The 23,707-nt window shown below is 40.4% G+C and overlaps 1 protein-coding gene across 3 annotated transcripts in view; it reads left to right on the top strand.

The window, feature by feature from the left end:
• LOC139809606 (transcription factor hamlet) overlaps positions 1-23,707 on the top strand; it is an 80,184-nt gene that overhangs the window by 34,154 nt on the left and 22,323 nt on the right. For 2 of the 3 annotated variants that reach the window (XM_071772612.1, XM_071772610.1), the window contains exons 1-3: positions 7,854-8,442; positions 13,063-13,425; positions 13,675-13,871. In XM_071772612.1, coding sequence (XP_071628713.1) covers positions 8,394-8,442; positions 13,063-13,425; positions 13,675-13,871 — 609 coding nt within the window. In that variant the 5' untranslated portion in view covers positions 7,854-8,393. Of the gene's footprint in view, positions 1-7,853; positions 8,443-13,062; positions 13,426-13,674; positions 13,872-23,707 lie in introns of those variants that run through there. The other variant, XM_071772611.1, reaches the window with a different exon arrangement.

Genomic DNA, 23,707 nt, shown 5'->3' with positions numbered 1-23,707 from the left:
GAAGGGACGGTCAAGCGCCGCGCTATTGTCGGCCCCTTGTTTACGAGCCGGGCGTGAGATTCCGCCGTATAGATTCGATTCTTTTCGCGACGATTTATTCGGCCAAGGACCTTCGCGCATATACGCGCGAGGATTAACTCCTGCCGATATCCGGGGCCACGAGATTCGATTACTCGCCCGCGCGTTTCTCCCGCTCCAGCGTTCACGACTACGGCGGTGATGTATTCCCTCCCAAGAATGGAAATAAAGAAGCGACTTTTCAACGGCACCAAGACGATCTAAGACGGATGAACTGCCGCTTTAAGTGTTAATTGAAGCTTCCAAGCTCCTCACTAGTTTGCTATAATTTGCGATTAATTTTTTCACAATTCTCAAACAAAAAAATATCTTTGTAAACAGAAAGTATACATAATTAGAGATCTATGAGATATATCAAATGACTAATCTTTCACACATCTATATATGAAACATTTAAATGATTAGAAAATAATATCTCTTCTAGTAAATTTTGCACTATTCAACTCGTATATTTTAATTTCATTTCTAACGCATATTTTTATTCTAGTTTTTGCTATACATCATATGTTATTATCATACTTAAAAACGTCAAATTTATTGTATCAAGTGAATTAATATTTATAGTTTCGCTAAAATCGGTGAAAATCGAGTAGAAGAAAGAAGGGAAACGCGCAAACTTTCATTTTTCTTTAATTACGATGTTACGGAACATAGATTATGACGTTTGCTCGCGCTCAAAAACATCTGTTCCCTTTCCTTCCTCGGACGAGTTTTACCCTTGCATAGTTTGCCCCCGCTAAGGACCGATATCCGCAGGGGTTTCCCCCTGCTTCTCTGCGCGCGAGAAAACGTCGATCGTCGAGAATTCGTCGAGAGCGTGCGCCTCGTTTAAACAGCCCGAAGGATAGGATGCTAGCCTAATTAGAATTTAATCATCCTTATCGACTTTCTGGCCTTCGTAGATATTATCCAAATGTGAATCTTATTTCACTTATTATATGTATTTATACATATATATAGTATTTATATATAATATTTATAAGAGAGGGGCAACGTATACGACTTGATAGGTGATAAGTTATTCATCTTTCAATCGTAAAACAGTTAGGGCTATATATATACTTTTCACCTAGTACCGATACTTTTGCGAAAAAATTATGAAGTAATGTGTATATTCTGGTAATTGAAAGGGAATAAAGCCTTATTACTGCACGGCGAAAAAAATCCTCATCAGCAGCGCGACCTTAATTACTGTGAGTTGCCTTACCGGGGGCTTGATTAAAAACGTTGCCAACTTTTTCGTCCGAAGTTACGACGGCGAATCCGTCATCTTTTTAAGCTCGGACATAAGAACAGATAAATGAGCGGGCGACCAGGTGGACAAACCGGGGCCGCCGAGAGAGATTCAAATTTAATGACGGACACGAGATAAAATTAATTTAACGGCGAGTTGCGGCTGTGAACTACCCGGGGGCTGTGTGCTGAAGCCTGGATCACAATGGCGCAATGGCCTGGCCGGTGGGCACAGCAAACTTCGCACACCAACGCTGCTTCGGTATCGTCGTCACCACGTTGTATGCCAGCAGCATTACCATCGTCAGCACCACTACCACCATACGCTTCACCACCATCAACATCGCCGGGGCGCGCGCGGGTAGAGGCCACGCTCGAACCAAAACATAATTAGCCTGCATTGTTAATGCATCAATATTTGCACGCTGTCCTGCCTTCCAGCCGCGGCGCGCGAGCTCCGCGCTTTCCAATAAGCTCGCACTTTGTTACACCCGATATTACGCGAGTATATCGCTGTTGATTACCGGTCGATTTTTCCTTCTCTTGTTCTCTCCTCTACCCTTCTCTCTCGTATTCTCTCCCCCCCTCTCTCTGTCTCTCTTTCTCCTGCTCGTGCGCTCGCCCATTTCGGTGGACGCTTACCTGGACATACGCTAACGTGCACCGCCACCCCGCTTGCGCGTGGTAAACTCGATGCACAAACCCACCTGAATTAATCGCGGCGCAGTTGTGAACTGACGAATCGCGTGCCACTCAGGATTAATTCATAAGCGAATTTTCGTTCGCCACGGAAAGATATATACTAAGCGTCCAGTGTAATTTGCAGCATTAACTGTGCAGGTGTTTTCATTGTAACATTAAGAATCAAACGTATATGATTGTTTTGTTGCAGCAGCATTTAAAGCGCAATAAAATAAATTGGATGGACGGTATCTGATGTATAATAAATAACTTTTGTTATTTATATAGCATTTGTGAAAATGTGAAAAATATAGATATTATATAAATATTTTATCAGAAATATTTTATTCAAACGGATCAAACGGGTATATTTGCCGTTAGATTGAAGTAGCTGTAGATTAAAGATTGATATTTGAGAGTTGAGCTGGAGAAGCGTGGAGGCTGTAACTTTAAGACGCATAAGACATACATATAAGACATACTGCAAAGCTAACAGAAGCGATGAAACGAGGGCGTTGCACGGGTGAAAGAGGGCTCGACGTATACCGGATTTTCCCTACTTCACTGACTTCCGGTTGCTCGCGTGCCGCAATTCTATCGCCTGCATCTGGATCTTTCCTTCTGCCGATCTTGGCCGCGTAACCCAATTTTCCATAACGCAAGGCTTTCTCTTCAATTAATTGCATCATCATTAAATAATTGGTCCAGTAGCTTAAAGATTTGTAAATACTGGCGCATCGACCTATTGATTCAATTTAGTATCCGTACTGAAATATAAAATTATTATTATATACGTTTATAATATTCTATATGTATACATTATTTTCTTTAATTTTTTCAACTATTATTTTTTGTTAATAAAAAAAACCTAAACGTTGATCAATCTGCGGAAGAAAAGCTTTTCTATAAAAATCATCGCGCTCTATTTCGAAACGACCTTCATTCGGCTCTGAAAATCGTTAAGTCGAATGAGTCTCTCTAGGGGGTTCAACGAGACGACAAGCTGCTGAATCTATCGAGACGGGGGGCGTTCCGCGCGCGAGCAGGAGGAGCCCCGTGGCACAGGGTCTTCCGTTAGTTCATCGTCTTCCGGTGACTTCCGGTGGCCTCTAACGAGGGACAATGCTCCTGGTGCACGCTGTGCACGCGGCGCACAACAATCGCGTCTCAAGTTCCTCCAGGCGGGAGGGCGGTGCTGCCAGTCTCGCTTTCCTCGTCTCCGCTTCCCATTCTTTCTTCTTCTCGACTACTTACGCCGCGTAACGTGGCCCTCAATGACACATTAGAAGCCAGCACTCCGAAAGGCGAGGCGTCGTGTGCGTGCACAACACTGATGAGATGAGAGAGAAAGAAAGTGAGAGAAAGAAAGAGAGAGAGAGCGGCCGATATGATTCTCCGGCTCGAACACAAATTATAGACTCCCCGGTCGACCGTTGACTCGACGACTCGTAGATTTGCCATTCGCTATTTCGGCCACTCGGGATATACGAGCCCATGGCTATGTACTCGTACTCGTTGTTCGCGAGCGCGGCAATGGCATTCACGGACACGCATGCACGTCTCTCGAATCTCGATCCTTTTCAGCGGATCGCGCGTCTGGCCCGGCCTCAACTCTCATTCTCTTCGCTCGGTGTCTTTGTGGGGAGACGCGCCACTCGCTTCGGGGTACATCAAGGAGTAGTCGACCGCGCGAATTTACAGGAGGCCACTCGAGCGCGAGACAATTGTTTAGTCGCCTCGAGGATTGACTTCTCTCTCTCCTTGTGCTTCTTCAATGAGTTGGTCGTTCTCCTTCCTTTCTTCTTTTCTGTCTCGATCAACTAACTTCATCTCCGCGCGATCGTTAACGGTCGAAACGTCGTCGAACGGTTTATTCTCTGCCTTGACGTCGGTAGATTCTCAATCGAACTACGAGGAATCGCATAATGAGATATTGTACATTTTGAGTGCCGCGCAAAAATAAATCTGGCGAGTATTTATGAGAAAGAATATTGGAATTTCTTTAATTTAATCTCTAATTTAATACTCATTTCCGTCAATCTGTTTTCTAAATAAATAAAAAATATTATTTATATAAAATCATTATTTATAAACGTCTGCGATAAATAAAAATTAAAATGTGTTGGAATAAGAATAAAAGTCTATGAGGAACCTCTGAAATTAAAAAAATGTTTAATCAGACAAAATTAATATTCGCAAAATCATCGTCAATCTTGTATGATAATTATAAATATGATAATTATGTAGCACAACAATTTATAGAAATATAATACAGCTAGTAATTTAATTAAGAAAAAACAGATTTTTGTATATTTTGCACACACATACACACACAATGTCGGCTGTTCATTAAAAAACACAATCCATACGTGTCGTGAATCGCGCTAGGGAAAAGCGTCTCTCTATCTGTCGCTCCATCCTTTGACAGTGGCATTCGGCGACACGCCCGCAAAATTGCTTCTCCGGCGTGGAAGCTTGGCTGCCGCGCGAGAGAGAGACAATTTTTCGGGGGTTGCGAAAAATATTAATAACTCCGGTGTTGCAGAGTAAAGGACGTAGGGCTTCCCGAGTAAGGGATGGCATGTTCGAGGGGGAGGTCGTGAGCGGTGGGCGAGAGGCGCGGGGGTGGCAGTAGAACGGGGGGCAGCGACGAGGGGGTGGCAAGTGTTTCTGTCAGTTTAATAGCTTCGCGCCTACCTACCTCCTCATCCCTCCCCTCTCCCCCGACACCCTCTTTACTCGCACAAACTCACCCTGCACGCGTACACTTTGCCGCCGACATTACAGCATCGTCACTCCACGTGTCAGAAGTTGCGCCAGACGTAGGAGGTCTGCTTAGATCTGATAACCCTTTGATATTCCCGTTATTTATTGCCCCCTCGTAGCTAGTCGCCGTCGGCGTCGTTGGCGTCGTCATTATGCGTGAGAATCGATCGAGCTCGATCCTCGGGCGACCGCTCCGACAATTGGATCACGGTTATCGTGTTCAATGATAATTGGAAATAAATGATACGTAAAGGATTTCACATCGATCTGATAAGTCAAAGATAATTTTGGACTTGACCTCAGCTAACGTGTGACTAATATGTTTGTATATAATATTACGAAGTAGGAGAGTAAGATCAACATATTCGCCCCCCCAAACACATCTAGAATTACAAGTCTTGTGCTTTTACGAAATAGGACTCCTTGAAAGATTGAAAAACGAATGACATGTCGGCGGAACGTGAAAGAATACATAATTATATCGGCCGATATTTTTGCAGTAATCCTAAAATTAAGTGGCATTACGCGTTCGGTAGAGATGTGTTTTATGCGAGTAATAATAAATATCTAATTATTATTGAAGTTAAAATGTTATAACATTTAACTTTGTATAATAACATATAAATATTTTAATTATAAATAGATATTTGCAAAATTTCTAAATAATGTACACATGCAACATGGAAATAATGCATTACAAACAAACGTTATATAAACATGCATAATTGCCGATTTTTAGTATTTAATTATATTTATTTTATTATTTAATTTAATTATCTCAGCGTGTGATCATGTATAATTAAATTATTTATCTGTACTTCTTATAATTTCGATCAATTTTGTTAATCGCACAAATTTGATGATATAAATCTTACATTTTTATGTTTTTTTAATTTAATTTTTTTTATAGAATTTTATAGGATTTTAAAGAATATTAGGATTTACTGGTTTAATATTTGAAGATTTTTGCATTTATATCTATACCATTATAATTCTCCGATTAAAGGATCTGTAAGATAATAATTTCAGAAATTTAAGAAACTAGTCAGCGCGTAGCTATAGTAGCGTTTCTGTTTTTATTAAAGAATACAGTTACTTACTGCGCTGGAACGAAGGTGCGCGCAGTAGGTGATATCACATCCGAGGTGGAGACATTTTTATGCCGGTGTAAATCAAACCCCTCCAAATATTGCGCGAAGGACAAAGTCGCCGAATGAACGAAGGGTACCGGCGCGGCGTTGCCGGCCATAAAGAATGATATAACTGCACGCGACACATGTCTTCCCGGGTGCGAAACACAGTCATATCGTCGTTACTGCCTCCTTTTTCCGCTCGCGCTTTCGCCGGCTACCGGAGAAATGAAGATTTGTTTCGGCTTCTTTCGACTCCGTTGTATATTCCTGCCGCGACTTTATCCGCGGTCGTCCCGATTTTATGACATTCGCGCGCAGGATTTAAATCATCGTGCCTGCTCGCCTCGGAAATAAACCGGCAGGGAAATGTAGACTAATAACTCTCGATTACCTGCTTGTTTCTTAAAGTCGAAGATGAGAAAAAAAGAAACGCAAATAGCATGTACCTAGCTGTACAAGTGGGACGTACACCAAAATGATGAGACGGAAAAGAGGCCGGGACAAAAACTGAAATACTTAAACAACTTAAACAAAATAGTTTAATAAATAATTTTTTAATAAAAGAGTATTTCAATAAAATATAAATTTATCTCCGCGTTACATTTGTTTTCCTTCTTTTTGATGTTATGTTATATACACATATTCTTTAGACTTTGAATTTTCTGAGATGAAAGAAGAAACGAGATTTCGTTATATAGAATATTTTTGTAGGTCGCCTTTGAATAAAAAAATTAGAAAAAATTGGATGCATGAGAGAGCAACTGAAAGAGTCTGGCTCCGACCGTTTCTCAATCATAACGATTTTCGAGAAAATCTCATATCTCGTTTTCTTAACTAAGACGAACGTTACGTATCCATAGAAAGATATATTTTTTTCCATCGAAAAGTGAATCGTAACAATACGCAAGATTGGCGTTTCCAATACTCCACTCTTTCGATTGACTTTGAAGTTGAGTCGATGGACAAATCGCAGCGAATTGTGGAGTGTGGTCGGAAAAAATGGAGAATTGACTGGGAGGTTTGTGACAGCGACTTTTCGCAGTGAAAAAGTGGCCGCCCTTGTCCAATAAGAACTTCGGTGGCTGTCCCGCTGACCTCGTCTCTGCGTGGGGTCCTTTCTTCCCTACGTTCTCGTCGAAGTGCTTTTCGATGGAGACTTTTTGCGATAAAAAAAATGTCTCAGTTCGTTGACATCTTACCGTTGACTACTAATGAAGTCGAAGATCTTGCACCAGTCATTCCTAAATTTGCTAGTGATGAAAAACGTCGATGCAGGAAATATAATACATTTCATTATTAATCTTTGGGACGGGTCTCGCGGTTGAATGCATATCTTCGTCAACATCTAAACTATTGCAGTTTAAGAATATTTTTATGCATGCAATAACATGTAAAAAAAGCTATCTTAAAAAAAACAGAGGTATATTTTTGTAATTCTTACCTTGTATTTTAGAAATTTGATATATGATAATAATTTTATATTTTTTTTTATTCATTCTTTTTAAATTTTATCTGGAAATTATTATTTATATAGTTTGATGTAATGCACAGCCTAAGCTAATAAATAATATCTAATAAAGTAAGAAAATATTTTAATATAAATATATCTTATTATTATACGTTATATATTTAAATTTTTGTTCATCAACATTGCACGTATAAAAGTAGATCTATGATTTGTAAATAAATTAATCACTTACATTGTTTATCTTATAAAAAAATTGAAAAATTGCGTCCCATCCTTCAAAACGTCTATTAAAATTAATTCTTGTTCAACTCTTGAACCTTCGGGAAAAGAATCCCATATTCGGCTTTGACATTCAGCTACCACGAAATCTCCTACGTTATCAGCGTCACGTTACGCTACCCCCTCCCCTGTTACCCCCTCCTCAGACGTTCTCTCAGACAGTCGCATTACGCTCCACCGCCGAAGCACCACGTCCCTCTCGCTCGCTCTCCCGAGGGATGCTGTAGTCGCCTTGGTGGGGACCCCGACGCGATAGGGGTGGCTCCGCCCGCGAGCCAACCAGAGGTCCCGCTGGAAGCGACCCGCCACACCCCGTGAATCGTCCCTGGGATCCCAAGAGAACCCTCGTCGTGCCATCCTCTTCTCAACAGATTTTGGATCCTCTAGTCCGCCAAGGGCCAGCTGACACGGAGCAGCGCTCTTTCCGTTGTCCGTTTCTTCCATCGGTCGCTCGCCCTGAAAGATTCGCGCTACGCGCGGGCTACCCCCCGCGATCGCATCCACCCCTCCGGTGGCCTCGGGTCGGAGTATCGGTTGCGTACCCCCAACCGATCGATCGCGCGATCATGAAGACAGTCGGCCCGCCGACGGATTTCCATCGATGTCGCTCGTCATTTCTCGTGATGTTGACGTGATCTCGTGAAGGAAAACTCTTGTGATACCGATGTGTCGGGAGTGATCCGAATCCTCGTCTCGTCCAGAATCATTTGGAAGATTCAGGATTCTGGATCCGGATCCGAGGCGGACTACCATCAATGAATGGCCTTGATCTGTCCCGGTCCGTCGTGGATTGCAAGATGAATGGTAAGTCAAACAAATTTCATTGATGACGATCAACGTTGAAGATTATTCACAATGATGTGACAATTGAATTATACAAGATTTATGTCGTATATAATTATCAGAACAAAACGTGCGATTGATCAAAATTCTCGATATCCGGCGTCACAGTGGAGATAACAATAACAGTTGCAAGAATAATCTTGAGTCAATATATTTCTTCATTAGTATGCATATTTGCGAAAATAAATTTAAGCTGGATTAAATTATGCCTCTACTTAATCGAACATGTCAGCCAATTCCCACGAAATTGATATAATATAAATAAATTGGTTTCGTAATTGTTTATCTCGTTCTTGATTATAAAATCAATATTAAGATTGGCGTAATCGCCTTTTAAAGCGTCAGATATCATTACACGGTCAAACGATATTCATTATGAGTTCGATCCTCTTACAAAGTTCGACTTGTTGACACAAAGTGCCCTTCCGTTCGTTCCATTACGTGCAAATATCGGCTAAGGAAGCTTGACCGCAGGCTGTCCGGAAACCAGACTCCGGAGATTCGATCTTCTGTCCAATTTGGCCTGCCTCGGCCTGGTAATTCCGTGACACGCTGATAACCTTATCGACGTCTCACGATACTGTTCCTGGCCGCAGGATCCGACCGCGTCGTTTTTCTAATTAACCCCAATCGCCAGTCCGCGCCTGATGATAGGGAGATCTGATACTGTCAGCGAGATTGGCCATTAATCGCACCGTTTGCAATGGAGCTTTCGGAAACACCGGCGCGTCGCCTCTCGCCATCTCGTGTTCTACAATATGATACATTAACAAACGTCATGTTCTCCAGAGGATCCCCGTATCGCCAGGATGTCCTGTGCGGTCAGAGCTAACGCGGTCTGCACGAGCGCGAACGTAATTCGCGGTGCAATCGCTCTTCCGACATCTCTCTAGTCGCCAATTTGTTTAATTATCTTTTCCGGAAGTCACACTTGCGTTTCTTGAATCTCGTAGTAATCTCCGTGTCCTGCTTCCCTATACCGCTCCAGATGCATTACTCCAAATTGTGATTTACTCACTTATAAATACTTATAAGAATTGATTAACATTTTAAAACGCTTACTTAGATATTATATACAATTAATTTTACTTACATAAATAATTAATGTAGGAAGAATTAAGAAGTAAGGTTACAAGGTAAAATTAATTTTGACTATTATGTGTGATAGTAGTTATTTTCCGTGTTCAATAATTATATTTTAGTAAAGAAGCATATATAAAGGTATATAATTTGACATGACATTTATAAACTTTATCTTATTTTTTCCTATATTCATAATATTCCTTATTTTCATAATATTTGGACGCGCACATTTGGCCTCGCGTATCTACTTAATAGTAGATTAATCGATCATTGGTTGATCGTTTGTTAAACCCTTCGATAGTGAAACGTCAACTGCCTATACATTCGGCGCATGCAACTATACATATAGCAATCAATAGACGAATTCACAAAGTATCGCACACGGGCATCAATCATCGATCACAATAGACCCATGCAATGCAAAAGAGTCATTTGCTTTATAACTCGCTAACTACTTCACCGCCATGGATAAACATATATTATTATTTTCACAGTAAATATCATGTGACGCACAATGGCCACTGATAGAATAATTTTCATTAGCCGCCTATCCGCCATCGCCAATAATATTCTATAACTATTGTTAATTTTAATATAGCCTATAGTGTGTTAATTTTAAAATACCCCATAAGATTCTATATATAGGCTTGTAATAAAATAAAACGTGACTCTCTCATTTTGGGAACATAAAAAAGGACGTTAAAAAGGAAATTGTTTCTCACCAAAATTAATAAATTTATTATAGAGACTGGTGTCTGCTTATATTCTTTAGAATTAAATAGCTATCGGAAATTATTCGTCTGCGGAGGAATGTCTCAATTAATATAAAAAGAAAGATTCTTCCCACGATTAATTCGTCTAGGGTGTAAACCGCGCTAGAGCGGCACTTCGCTCTAATCATCTTCAGGGCCTCTCGAGCCACTATCATCAGGGATAATGTCACGCATGGTTCAACAAGTACACTCGTACTTCTCTGTCAAGGGAGAAAGTATTCCGGCACTTGTGTATCCCACAGGAGTCAAAGACCCCTGGCTTTCAAGGGTTTTCCAAATATTGTTGTTGTATCATATCGGCTACTCACCGTGCGAGGATCTGGAGTGCATATCCCGGGTACCCTCGCGTGATTAGGTCTCTTCTTTACGATCATCTCCGGTCATGAAGATCCGCTAAATCGTGTTTACTCTGCCGATTAAGGCCGAATTGGGATAATAGTATCGTACGGTATGTGGCAGTTATACTTGTCTATGTTGCTCTGGAGTGTACTATGATTGCTTCTCAATTGAGTTTTAATCTTCGCTTTCTAAACAAATAAATATTATATAAAAATTTAGAAGCAATGCAATATTGTAAGAAAACGTTAATTTACAAATGTCTTTATCTGGAAAAGTCTTTTCAGTTAATCGTGATAAATATTTAACAATTATGTTAAGATTGCTCTATTTTTTATTTTTTATAAGAGATTAACTAATTTTGCCTCTTAATTACGATATTGATTATAATTATTTATAGTTTTCTGTGTAATAAGATAATTTAGGAATCAAAATATATTGACTATTATATATAAGCGATTTATTTCTTTCCATCTAACCGTGACGCATCGATATCGACGCTCGTAGACGTTCTGTCTCTTTGAGCTTCGTGTCGACAAGCACGCCTTGCAGGATCACCGTTTTCTTTTACGACTCGCCCGCGCCGACGTAAGTCGATGGATCCTTAAGTCTTTGTTTACTCTCTCGATTAGAATGGAATTGAAGCCGGCATCGTAAAATTGATATTTTTAACGTTTTATTGCGGTATACGACATGTATGGACCGCTTTTCATACATCCAGCTGAATCTAATGCCGTAGAAGTATTATCTGCTTCTTCTCTGCGTTCTATTTAACTTTTAACAGGAAGACGTGCAACAAAGCCTGTAATTCAATTATTTAACAGCGTCGTCGCGATATCAAAATTAATCGTGAGAAAGCGTTGATCGTAAAATTATAGTGTTTCCTTCCCTTCCTCTCTATCTTTCCACGACAATTTGTCTTCCTTTTCGATGCACCTGCCAGCTCGTCGCTAAAACGATCATTTGCTTAGTCGCCGATTCACACGGAACTCTCGCTATTTGCAGAGGACTCTCGATCTTCGCAGGTTTCTCGGCTGGCTCGAGGAATAAGAAACGCGCCTAAAGTTCACAGTTTGTTTTTAGATAGCCGATACACTGCGTGGATATCTTTCGATTCGGAGATAAGACCGCCGTTAAAAAGGGCCCGTCGTATCCGGCTAAAGCGAGTTGTACAAACAAAATCAGATTCGTGCGACGTCTCTTTGTCACTTCGAACGCGATATAATTGCCACGAGTAGATAATAAATTTAATGTTTTCATTAGGAATGTATGTTGATACGTAATTAAATGCGTTTAAAACGCATACATTCCTTAAATAATTTATGCTTTTTTAAATATTATCGCTATCATATTACGCGCATCTCGTATGTTTTTTATCATATATTTTCGTCGAGAGCAACCAGCCGCGTTTGCGACAAAATAATCGCAACTTATTTAATAATAAACGTAGGATAGATCCCCTTTTTATCCCTACGAATATCTTGCACCGTATGACATCACGACGCATCAAAAACAGCCGACAAGAGGACAATAAAATCCTTATCACGGCAAACATCCTTGGCTTGGGTGTCATTGCGTGCACGCGGCAGCTGCGCATGAAGAAACGTGCCGCAGATAGCGCTTACTCCAATTGACACTTGTCCTTGTGTGCCTAGGATTCCGTCAAGTCGTAAAGAGAGAAGGGAAATGAGAGAGTCCCGCAAATACAAATTTATTTTACCTCTCTCGTGCAAAATTATTCATGATTTTCCGACACCTTCATCGAAACGCAAAGTTTACACGCGAAGCCGCGATCTTTCCCGCAACAAAACGCTCGTACTTGCGTTTAATATCACGAACTGCGACTTTATCGCGGGAACAACGAGCTACCGCTTTCTCAGAAATGACCAATCAATACGTCACGTTCCGGAAAGTCGTCTCTCATCATAGTTCTATGTACGAACCTTTCTTAGTAAACACGACTGTCGCAAATGGCGGATAATATGTTATTGAAAATGTAATAAATATTTAATATATAATCTTTGAAATAACTGACACGTGTCAAATAAAGATTTTTATTAAAAAAGAAAATCAACGAGTCTAATTCAAACTTAAAAAAAAACAGCCTTAATTTTATCCTGATACATCGAATAAAGAAAACATTATTTAATCAAATATATATTTTTAGTCTTAAAAAGCAAAAATATAAACTAGTTATAGAAACTCCGGAAAAATACTAAAATCATAGTTAAAAATTAAATTTAGTTAAAAATAAATTATAATAATATAATCTCTCTTACGAACGTCGTTATGGTATTTACCTTGGTATTTACAAATAAATTTCATTCCATTTCTCAAGTATTTATTTAAGATTCACTGGTTTACATCTTGGCTCATTTATTCTCTCTAGGAAGCAGCGACGAAGGCGAGTCGACATCGGGTGCGACTGGCGGGGGTGGCGGCAGCGAGAACGCAGAAATGGAGGAGAACGGATCGACTCGCACGAGTAGCAACAGCAGCAGCAACAATCCCGTGTACAGAGATCTGAAGTTACTTCAGGCCGGTGGCGAGGTTCCGCAGGAGTACAACCCGCAATCGCGGACAGCTTATCAGCAGCGCGGATACTCGCCGGGGATAGACCGACAACGGAATTACGAGAAGGAGCAACTTCAACCGTCGCCGTCTTCTAGGGAGGAAGAGAGGAAATCAGCCTGGGACTATGAGAAAAACACGCGGAAAGAGTACTCGAGATCGCGGGATTACAATGAATACCGTGAGTCTTACAGTTCCGTTCAAAGGAGTCTTCAAGCTCACCACGAGTTTATATGGCATTTGTTTTAGCGTTGTTAGTTGCAAAATGAAAAACATATAAAATTCTTTAGATTTATATTCGAATGATTAGATTTCTAATAGAATAGATTTGTTGTATTATCTTGCGATTATGTGTAGTCTATGATCGCTCATGAACTGATGATTTCTCGATAAATATTCGATAAATATACTCTGACGTTTGTCTGTGTAGAGGATGCGATAAAGCAGGAGCCCAAGGATCACTCGAGTCGCGAGTGGGTGTCACCGGTGCCGGAGGTCGAGGTCGGCGGTTCGGCACCCGGAGGCCCGTACGTTCGCGCACGCAAAGACATCCCTCGTGGCGCGAGATTCGGTCCGTTCCTCGGCAAATGGGCGAGTGAGCCTTTCAACCCCCGTTACGCGTGGGAGGTGAGTCGTATATTTCTTCTCGCGGTGTATATAGATGTGTGTACGTGTTTATCGTTTCCGCCCGCTTTCGAATTCTCTCGAGTGGAGTCGAGGTAGTCGAGGCGATCGTAAAGCGAATAGGTCGGTGCTCGATCAGTTCAAACTGACCTTTTGAAGCGAAAGATGTTTGCTGCGCTCTCAATGTTGCGAAATAGTCTCCCAACGCGGAACTTTTTATCGGATCCAATCAATGCTGCAGGTATATTTTTTCCAATGCTTGCCGACTAACGAAAAGAGCATTTACTTATTAGTCTAATGCGAAGAATCAATATGGAAAAAGTAAGATTATTTAAGTAAGAGAGAACACTTTCATAATATTTAAACATATTAAACATATTTATTATAATATGTAATTATATGTAATATATTATATTTATATAATATAATATATCTATACATATATGTATGTACGTATAAAATACATACTTATATATATAGGAAAGAATCTAGGATTAGATTTTAGGACTGTTTACCTTTTTTCATGCTCAAATACTTGCGACTTTTCTCATCAATACGTTTACACATTTATTCGAGATTCACGAGGATTCACACGCGAATCTTATTCGATATCATCTCGATTTTAGGTTGTCGTCAAACCGTTTGAAAGATGATCGATCTGTTTATGGTTCGAGTTCGGCGCAGGAATGTTTCATTCCGCGTTCGAGCCGATGTCGGTGGGTTTTCTATCCTACTGCTATAATCCCGGGTATTATCCGGCAGATGCCGGTAACAGTGAAGGAGAAAGAGGGAAGAGCAGATAGACAGAGCCGTCTCTTTGCTTCGACAGCAGACACCTGGTCGACTCGTTCGCCGAAGGTGTCATCCACGTTGACAGATCTGTCAATTGGATCGTCTCGGACAGCTTTTTCTTTCAGTTCCTCCGAAATTTTCGGATTCCTATGGAATCGGTTGGAAGTGTATACGGTGGACCGCACATACCTAAGTCGACCGTAAAATTCATGTTCCGAAGTCAGGATCGGGGAATCAGCCCATGAAATCGTCAATAACGGATGATTCCTGATCTTCCTGTTGCGTAATAAGAATATTTACAATTTACTTGCCTCACATCGTCAGAATATTATTAATTTAATTAACGATATTTTTAGATTGTGCAACAACACAATCGACCGTGATTTTTGCGATCGGTTCCATCTTCGGAAAATCAATTGACATTTGCATCACATTTGAGCGTCAGAAAAGATTTCCAAATTTAGACGGTAGGAAACTGATCGTGTACTGGTCCAAAGGGTGTGATAGATATGATAGCGACGGCGTTAGCGCATGTCGCACTGACAAAATGTAAATGGCACCATCCATCTAACTGCCGACAAAAAGGCAGCCGGGGCCAACTGTCGGACCGGCGATTACAGGATCGATTAAAGCCAAACTACCCCTTCGTTTCGTCGGGCCGATCTATCAACCCCACGCGCGTAAACGTGCGAGCGCGCGAGAGGGAAAACATCGCGAGAGAAAGTCGGCCGTGATTTCTCATGTCGATTTCATGTTTATTCTAAATCCCGCGCGAACTGAGACGCGAACTGATGAAAGAATGTTTTCAAAATTATCCAGATTTTTAATTCCAATTTTCAGAGAAAGACGCTAAGATTTAACATATAGCAATTAATATTTAAAAATGTGCTAATTTTATTGCAAAAATGATAAAAATACTTTATCGCACAAAACAGAGGCTTTGCTTAAAATCCTAAATATTGAAATATTATAATCGTAGCAATAGGATACACCTTATGATCAAATTTCTATAACAATATCGGTAACGAATCCTTAGGCTCTCACGAACCTTTTTCAGAATCCGGTGAAGCAAAAAAAGCTCCCTTTCGGTCGATTCGCACGTTATTCCCCAATCCTAATCCTTTTCTCACATCCTCCAGGAAACGCACTTTAGTTCTCGAGGCGCGAGATCAACGAAGGGCGAACAAGAACCTCGAAACCGAAATTCGCCCCAAATTTCCTCGGTGTTTATCCACCCCGAAATATCCCGCGGAAGATCAGGAAGTTTTTATGGGATTATTGGATTAAGGATGATCGCTCTGAATCAATTTTCCGGTCAATTTGGAAATACTAATTAATGTGATCTCAATTAATGATCAAAATGATAAAATAATTTCAAGCAATTGAAATATTATTTTTTAATTTATGGAAAAAATATTTATCATCAGTTTTTATTAATTTCTGAAGTGTATCGCGAAGTGTATCCTTGCCTCTATTATTATTTCCATAAAAGAGGCAAGAACAAAATTTTATTTTTAAACAGTAATATATATTTTTGTGCTATACTTTACAACATGCGTTACTTTAGAATTTGCGAAAGGGAACGTAACAGTCGCTTTTATGGGGATCTCGAGTTATTGTCGGGATTCGAATCCAGGAGTTGGTTGTCGATAGTTTAGGTATCACCATTACATCACCTGCCGCGAGATTTCTACCTCGTTTTTCCAATCTTGCGGAAAGGGTGAGATAAAGTATAGAAATAAATGTGAAAAAAAACGCGGAAAAAGGAGGGGAGGCAATTCGCTTCTTTCCCGATGTATCCTGTTCGGTGACGCGTGATCCGCAGGACGACCGACCTGCGGCGTGCCTGCGTGGCGACTAAACCAATCTAAGGCTTAAGTTCACTCGGCCGAAAGACCCCTCGCGTGAAGGCCGGGGTCCAATTTGCCGAATGATTTCAAGAACCCAAGTTAAATGATCAACGCGAAATATCGGTGAAGGAGAGCGGGCGTAAATGAGGAAGACACGAAGGAGGACGACGACGGGCGTACTTCTCTTAGGAACTTTAGTAAGGAATCAAGATTGATAATGCTTGGGAGGGATGAAAAAGTATATACAGCTTTGTTCTCGCAGTAGTTACTATCGTCGTCATCGTTGTGGCCTACAATGACAACGACGACATAAATACCAACTCCTCTGACCTTGAAAGACTTGAAAGACAGAGAAGAGAGAGAGAAAAACAGAAAGAGAAAGTAAGGTCAATTGATTGGTGATTGATTTTTTGACAGACATGCTTGAAAAATAATTTCGCGATTTACCCGAATGCGTAGAAATTTATTTTTTATCAAAGTATGATCTATATTCTAACAAGTATCAATGCATTAGAACAATAAATGTTAGATGAACGTTATTTTGCATAAAAACATAAGCCTTACTATATTTTTAGATTTTATTTATTACAAGTATTATATCAGAAACAGGAGAGAGGAGCATATTTTAATATATGTATACAAATATTGCACTTACACCATTAAAAAGTTTTTTTCTTGTATGTTACATGAGAATCATTGAGAATCGTTCATGTGAGATGTCGAATTTACGCCCACGAGATTCTCCTACTCTTCCGGCTACTCGCGCATATTTTGCCTTTTCAGCATTTTCCTTCACTTTTCTTCGTCTACATATTGAAATCGGCGGCGTTTTTTTCCACGCGGTTGCCGGCAACCCCTCTCGAAGTCTCTTGACTCGGATTGGAGACCGTTCGCCTTTCGGAGCGACCACGTGGGAGAAAAGGAGGGCCAGAGTACCGCTTGTTTTTCATGTTGAAGCAGCCGCACGCGCCTCGTCGCCCATACGGGGCACTTTTTCGGCAAATCGGTCGGAAAATTTCGCTGTTAGCGACGTATGCAACTGACAAATTATATTAATGGTAATCCTCGATGAAACGTGCCATCGTCAACCGCACGAGTTCCATTGCGTGGTTGATGCGCGATATATATTGCCATATTATTGATATAAACCAAACGCATTGAGATCAATACATGACTTTTATAATTGCTTAATTTAAAAGAGATTTAAAAAAACCATTTAGACAATCTATGGAGTTAATAATATAATTTTCGTGAAAGCCATAAAAATGTCATACTTATTTACAAAATGATAATTTATTCTTTTACGTTCATTGTAATTATCACATCGAGATTCATCTTTCTCGTTTTCTACCGGAGTTCATGAAATCGCAGCATCCAAGATATATTTATCCTTTCATAAAATTCCTCGAAAGCGTGAGTGGGGCATCGGTAGGGATCGCATTGTCGATATTATTAAATTGTTGGTCCATCCTGAAGTAGGTATTTTAGACAATTCGCGCGTCCGCCGTTTCAGACATACAATAGAGCACATCGGTTGCCTATTATCCACAGACATTGTCCATGCGAACTGGTCTTTAGGGCGTTACTGGAGGTCAAGCCCCGGAAGTGATTCGACAATGAGGTACATTATGCTCTTCCACCTTCCCCCCCTTCCTTCACCACCTCCTCCTATCCTCCTCGAAGGCCGATCCTCGTCCTTATTAACTCCCTTAGCACACGTAAGTGCAACGCGATCATCTTTCTCCTGCATCCAGGGTTTCGCATTAGGTATTTTCAAATCGATACCCGAATGGTCAGCGGGATTTCGCGTTCGCCAGTTCTCAAGGCGTAGGGTTACGGTCTGCCTTGCGATTTCCCGTATTTGAATTTGAAATAGGAGAAAGAGGCGTCGAGGAGGCGAACTGTGGAGAGAACCTGCGCGGAATCGTAGTGGCCGAAATCGAAGAGAGAAAAAGAAATGGCAAGAAACAAGTGACAATCAGTGACGCGGGGATCTCCGGTATTGTCCGAGCTGTCACACGTCTGACACGCCAGGATATCAAAAGATCCCCGTCCGGTCATCTATGCGAATATATGTACCGGTCAAGAAGACATAACAACTATGTAATAAGCAGTTGCGGCACCCTGTGTATCACATTTATTAATTTAAATGTTAATTTAATTTTGCGAGACAATATTCTAATGGCACGTACGCTTTTTCATGGACTATGTTACCTGTGTTTAAACATTCAAATCCTGATATCTGTAAATCAGGATAAGAAATTTGGTTATTTAAAAAATGCGCTACAAAAAAGCATGCTTTGCAAGAGTTTGCGATGCACAAGAATACAATGTATTTTTTACGATGTTTTTTTTTTTTAATAAATAAAATCGCGTTTGTCCCGGACTACGGTCCTGAAGTTGACCCGTGAGTGTCGCGAGAAAACGGGAGCGGCGACTCGTGAGACGGTGGTGCCCGAGTGTGACTCGTGGAATATAATATAACAGTTCCGAAAAAAAGTTTTTCTACAAAAGCGGCATGCATCGCACGGCGCATACGTTATTTTTTCGCAAGGGCACCGATGCAAGGGCGACCAGGCTAACTAGCCCTTTTCTCGAGGATCGGGTTTTTGATTGACGGGTTTTGCCAGGTCCTCGCTCGCGCAAGAGCACCTTCTCGCATTTATGTTAATAAAGATATGATACACCTTTGTGCAACCCGTGCCGTTAAAGCGCATATTTTGACATTTAAATTTACTTGCCTTTAACTGCGAACAAATCTTCGGCGTTCGCCCTTTCGTTTGTTCGTCGAGCCAGGCGTTCGCTTGGTTGCGAACTTCGAATAAGCCTGGTGGCGAAAATTGCGAACGCGCTGTGGAGTTCCGACATCGATTTACATTATATTTAATTCTGTCTTTCATATTTGATGTCGCGCATTGTGTTTAGCTATGCGCTACCTTCCGTAAAATATTTTACATCTGTGGCAACAATAGCGAAAATTAATAAACATTTGGAATTCTTTTCATCCATAAAGTATGGCGCAATTTTAAACGTAACATAATTTTATGCACATCAATAATACAGTAATTTCCCGATGTTGACATTAATTAAAATGGCACTTCTCGAGGAAATCGTTTACGAGCGCGCGGGCACATTAAGAGGCCATATGAGACTCTACTAAGGTTTAACTCTCTTCTCTTTCTGCCAATTCAACTGTAACTCCAATTCTCCGTTTTGCACCCCATCGCACCCTCGAGTATCCCGTTCCTCTGGGGTGGCAGCGGAGGGTGATAAATCTCGCCTGCTCGTTACCCCGCTATCTGTCGATAATAGACATAACCGACACGTGTTGCCTGGTCGTCAGGCTGACCTGGGTATCCTGTACGGAGGAGACGAATCGTCAAGATCATCGGTGTCAAAAGAGCCCTCATGGTGTTCTTCTTATCCTTTCGACCCAATCTTTCGGAATGATTGATTCTACGATCTTATTATTTCAAATATTAATTTTGGATCAAAAATATACCTATAAATCTTAAAAGTAGATAATCATTAATTTTGTCAATAGATGTATCTTATTTATCTAACTTATTTCATTATTTCCTGTTTTAAGATTATCAATCACGTTTAGAATTAATTAAACATAACGTAATCTATTAGATTTTCTAACATTATAAATCTTCTGTAATATTGTTTATAATTTAACTATTATCAGATTCTGCCTTTCTTATAATTCTCAATTAGATTTATTAAAATTTTTCTGAAAGGGTAAATTTTTTTTTTAATATAGATAAATGATCTTTTGCTAATTTGTATATGAGAAATTCGTATTATGTATATATAAGAGAATATAAAAAAAAGAGTAACACTTGTATCTTTGTGACCAAATTGCAATATTAAATTCTTTTGCGCTTACAACGCTGGATACAAGGCAATTGGTCTTTCTGCACTTTCGTAGTCAACGTTCTGCCCTTGTCGTCGCGACGGTTGGGGTGGGTTTGCGGGGTTGATGGTGCCACTCGATGTAGGATAAGGCCTCCGCGTGTGTAGGAAGCCGTCCTTCGTCTTCCTAGGCGTGGACTTAATTGAACTTGTTCGCCAACTCATAACGAGAAGCCGGGCAAGTGCTCGGTAATAATTTACGTGAAACAATCGTCGCCTTTGATGTGCCGACGATTGTCTCGTATTCGCGGGAACTATTACCCTCCGATGGTGCTCGGGTAGGAGAGTTTTCGTGTGATCATGCGCATTCAAAGACAAACTTAAGAATTGTTAAGCAATCGCTGCTAACAGTTTTCACACGATGTGCATTGTCTTTGCGCGTATTCGCAAAAGCGAAGTTAAGTGAAAAGGAAACGCTTAGGGTCAAGAAGCGAGCATATATTTATATAAAACATTTTTAAAGACGATGTATATTATACTTATATTATATTTCATTATATTTAAATAAAAGTTAACTTTCTCAGTTTTATGAATTTTCTGCCTCTTTTCAGGTCAAAGCGAATATATAATTACAAATTAAAACATTTAGCTAATTTATATACCTAGATTATATTTTATTATTTTTAAACGGAACTTATAATTTTTTCAGTTTAACAGATTTTTATATTTTTCAATATTAGATTTTTATAATACTGGAACAGAGAGTAAGTTAAACTATGCCAGAAAGTTAATTAAAATTAGCGTTTGTAAAACCGGCTATTTAATAGTCATCAAGTTGGAGTTAGAATATAAACATATATCAATGTGTACAACATCTCGATGTGAAATGATGTACAAGCAGTGCGAATAGAATCGGTTAGCGAAGCATCAAGCTTTAGACGCATTGATCAGAAGGTAATTTCTCAGCATTGGTAATTTCTATTGCGTCCGTGCAAATCTACCGCCGTTTAAAATGTAAACCCAATTTAACTCGTGAATCGACAACCAATCAATGGTGGTAATTGTTTTGTCACGCGAGAGAGAGAGAGAGGAAAAAAAAGGTTCGTTCGTTAACGACACTTTGAAATGCAAGCCTGCCTGTTTGATCAGCCCAATGACCCACGGCGCGGGCGAATGAAATTACGAAGAGTGCATCGGCGTGCCGGCGGCACTGATTGGAATTTTTTTCTAGGCCGCGGGCGAAATGTTATGCATTGAAATTATATAGTTAGCATCGGCTAACGATCAGTGATTGAATTTAATTTTTTGCCGCGCGGCGAAACGGTGAGATTTCCATTTGCCTCGACGGCGATCGCCCGGTCGGCGAGGCGCGGCGCGGCGCGGCGGTGCCCACGACACTGGACGTCGCGATATTCGTGGGGGTACACAAAAACCGCCTCTTGATGCCGGATTTGTTGGAAAATTCACGCGACCGCGGAATATCCGCCGCCTGGTTTTCACACGTATAGATCCACCTCGACCAAGATTGGCGGAGCGGAGCTCCGGGTTGACAGATTGTGTGCATGCGAGCGCGCGGGCCCTGCTACAATGACCGAACTAATCTGGTCCTGGTCCGGTGCAGGAAGGTAGCCTAAGTTCAATATACACACAGGAATACACTGGAGCCCGCAGGCGTTCCGTGTGTGCTTTCGACTATTGCCCTGCATAAATCATGCTGCCCCCGGCTAGTCCAGAGCTTCGTGAATCGCGGCGTCGACTTAATTGTCCTGCATGCTGCGCAAAGGATGAAGGATCTCGGCTCATGAGATGCGCATTTAGCAATCTCATTGTCAGAAGCATAGAGGCTATCAATTTTCAATTCCCTCGCGTCTATTTCGTTTATCATTAGTGGCGATTGCGCATTTAGGCCAATTTAAATACTGCGATACAAAATCACATTAATTAATAATTTTAAAAGCTTGTTGTAGCATTCAATGATGTTACTTATATATAAAGATTTAGTATGAAAAAATTGAATATACGCCACGTATAAATAAAATAAAATTTATTTTATATAACCACATGGATTATATTTGATTTTGAGATTTTATATAAACGACAACGTTTAATTTTGAAACTGAATATAGTAATTTTTCAAGTTCAATCTTTGTTTTGAATATTTTACAATTTCACTCTTATTCACTTTACTCTTTCTTACGTATTAAAGTCTTACATATACTATTATTAAGAATGTTTAGAAACTAGAAGTGAAGGAGTTATTAATTGAAGGAGAATATTACAAGAAAGAGGTACAGACGATCCAATTCGTTTGTTAAAAATAAAGATTATCATTATTCTTTGTTACATCAAGAGTTACAGCAAGCGGAAACTTGTTTTGAAGGGTCGGGCTGTGGATCGGCGAATTTTGCCAAATTTTCTGGCGGGTCAGCCTCTCTAATGATCGATCATATAAGGGGCTGGCAGTGACGCGACTCGGATATAATTTATACCGCTAGATACGTTGAGGGTAGCTTCCCTTAGAAGTCGTACTGCAGAGAAGGCGAACGTATGTACCGGGGGTGGCATCTGCTGCGTGTTAGACACGGGTCGGAGGGCACCGCTTGCTCTGTCATTACTTGCATTACTTTTCTGCCGTGAGTCAAGTGGGTCAAGTATGACTAGAGAAATATGTATGCAATCGAGGAAAAATTGTCGGTGGCAAGCAAACGCGCGTCCACGTTTAATAGCCGAAATTATCCAAAGTTATTCGAAAGAGAAATTTTGAAAGATTGATAGAACCCTTTTATAATCATCATAAAACTACGAAATTTTATTTGATATATCGCGCGAGTTATAATTTTATATTGTATCCACGTGTGTATGTGTCGTTGCTGTTTATATTTAACAGGTTTGGATTTTCCACTAGAATTATAGGAGAATGGGAGAAATCAACCCTATCGAACCTATTATACACGCGAATTGTACACCTATTACGCAAACATAAAAAATTATTAACCCAATCACAAACGCAAAATTGTTCTCACAGTTTTCTAAAACTCGACTTGATGCTTATAGGAACGAGGTAATGTAATTATTCGTGCAAACATGCGCCGCTAAATCACGTAATTTCATAGACGAAACGCATGAAACGCGTATATACAAAGGCGGCAAGCGCAGCTATGTCGATGAATTTTAATCAAACGGAAACGAATCATTAAACCAATTAACACGTCATCCGCGTGATCTCGCGTGAGAGAATTCGGGGTAATAATCGCCGTTGCTTCGAGAGGTTTGCGCGTTATAATAATTTTCATGGGTCTGAATCAGAGACTTCGTTACGAGAATCGCGCGAGTTTAGGG

The sequence above is a fragment of the Temnothorax longispinosus genome, chromosome 3, assembly GCF_030848805.1.
Source record: "Temnothorax longispinosus isolate EJ_2023e chromosome 3, Tlon_JGU_v1, whole genome shotgun sequence".
NCBI classification, from domain to species: Eukaryota; Metazoa; Arthropoda; class Insecta; order Hymenoptera; family Formicidae; genus Temnothorax; species Temnothorax longispinosus.
Note: the sequence above shows the minus strand (reverse complement) of the source record. Positions and strands in the feature narration are given on the sequence as shown.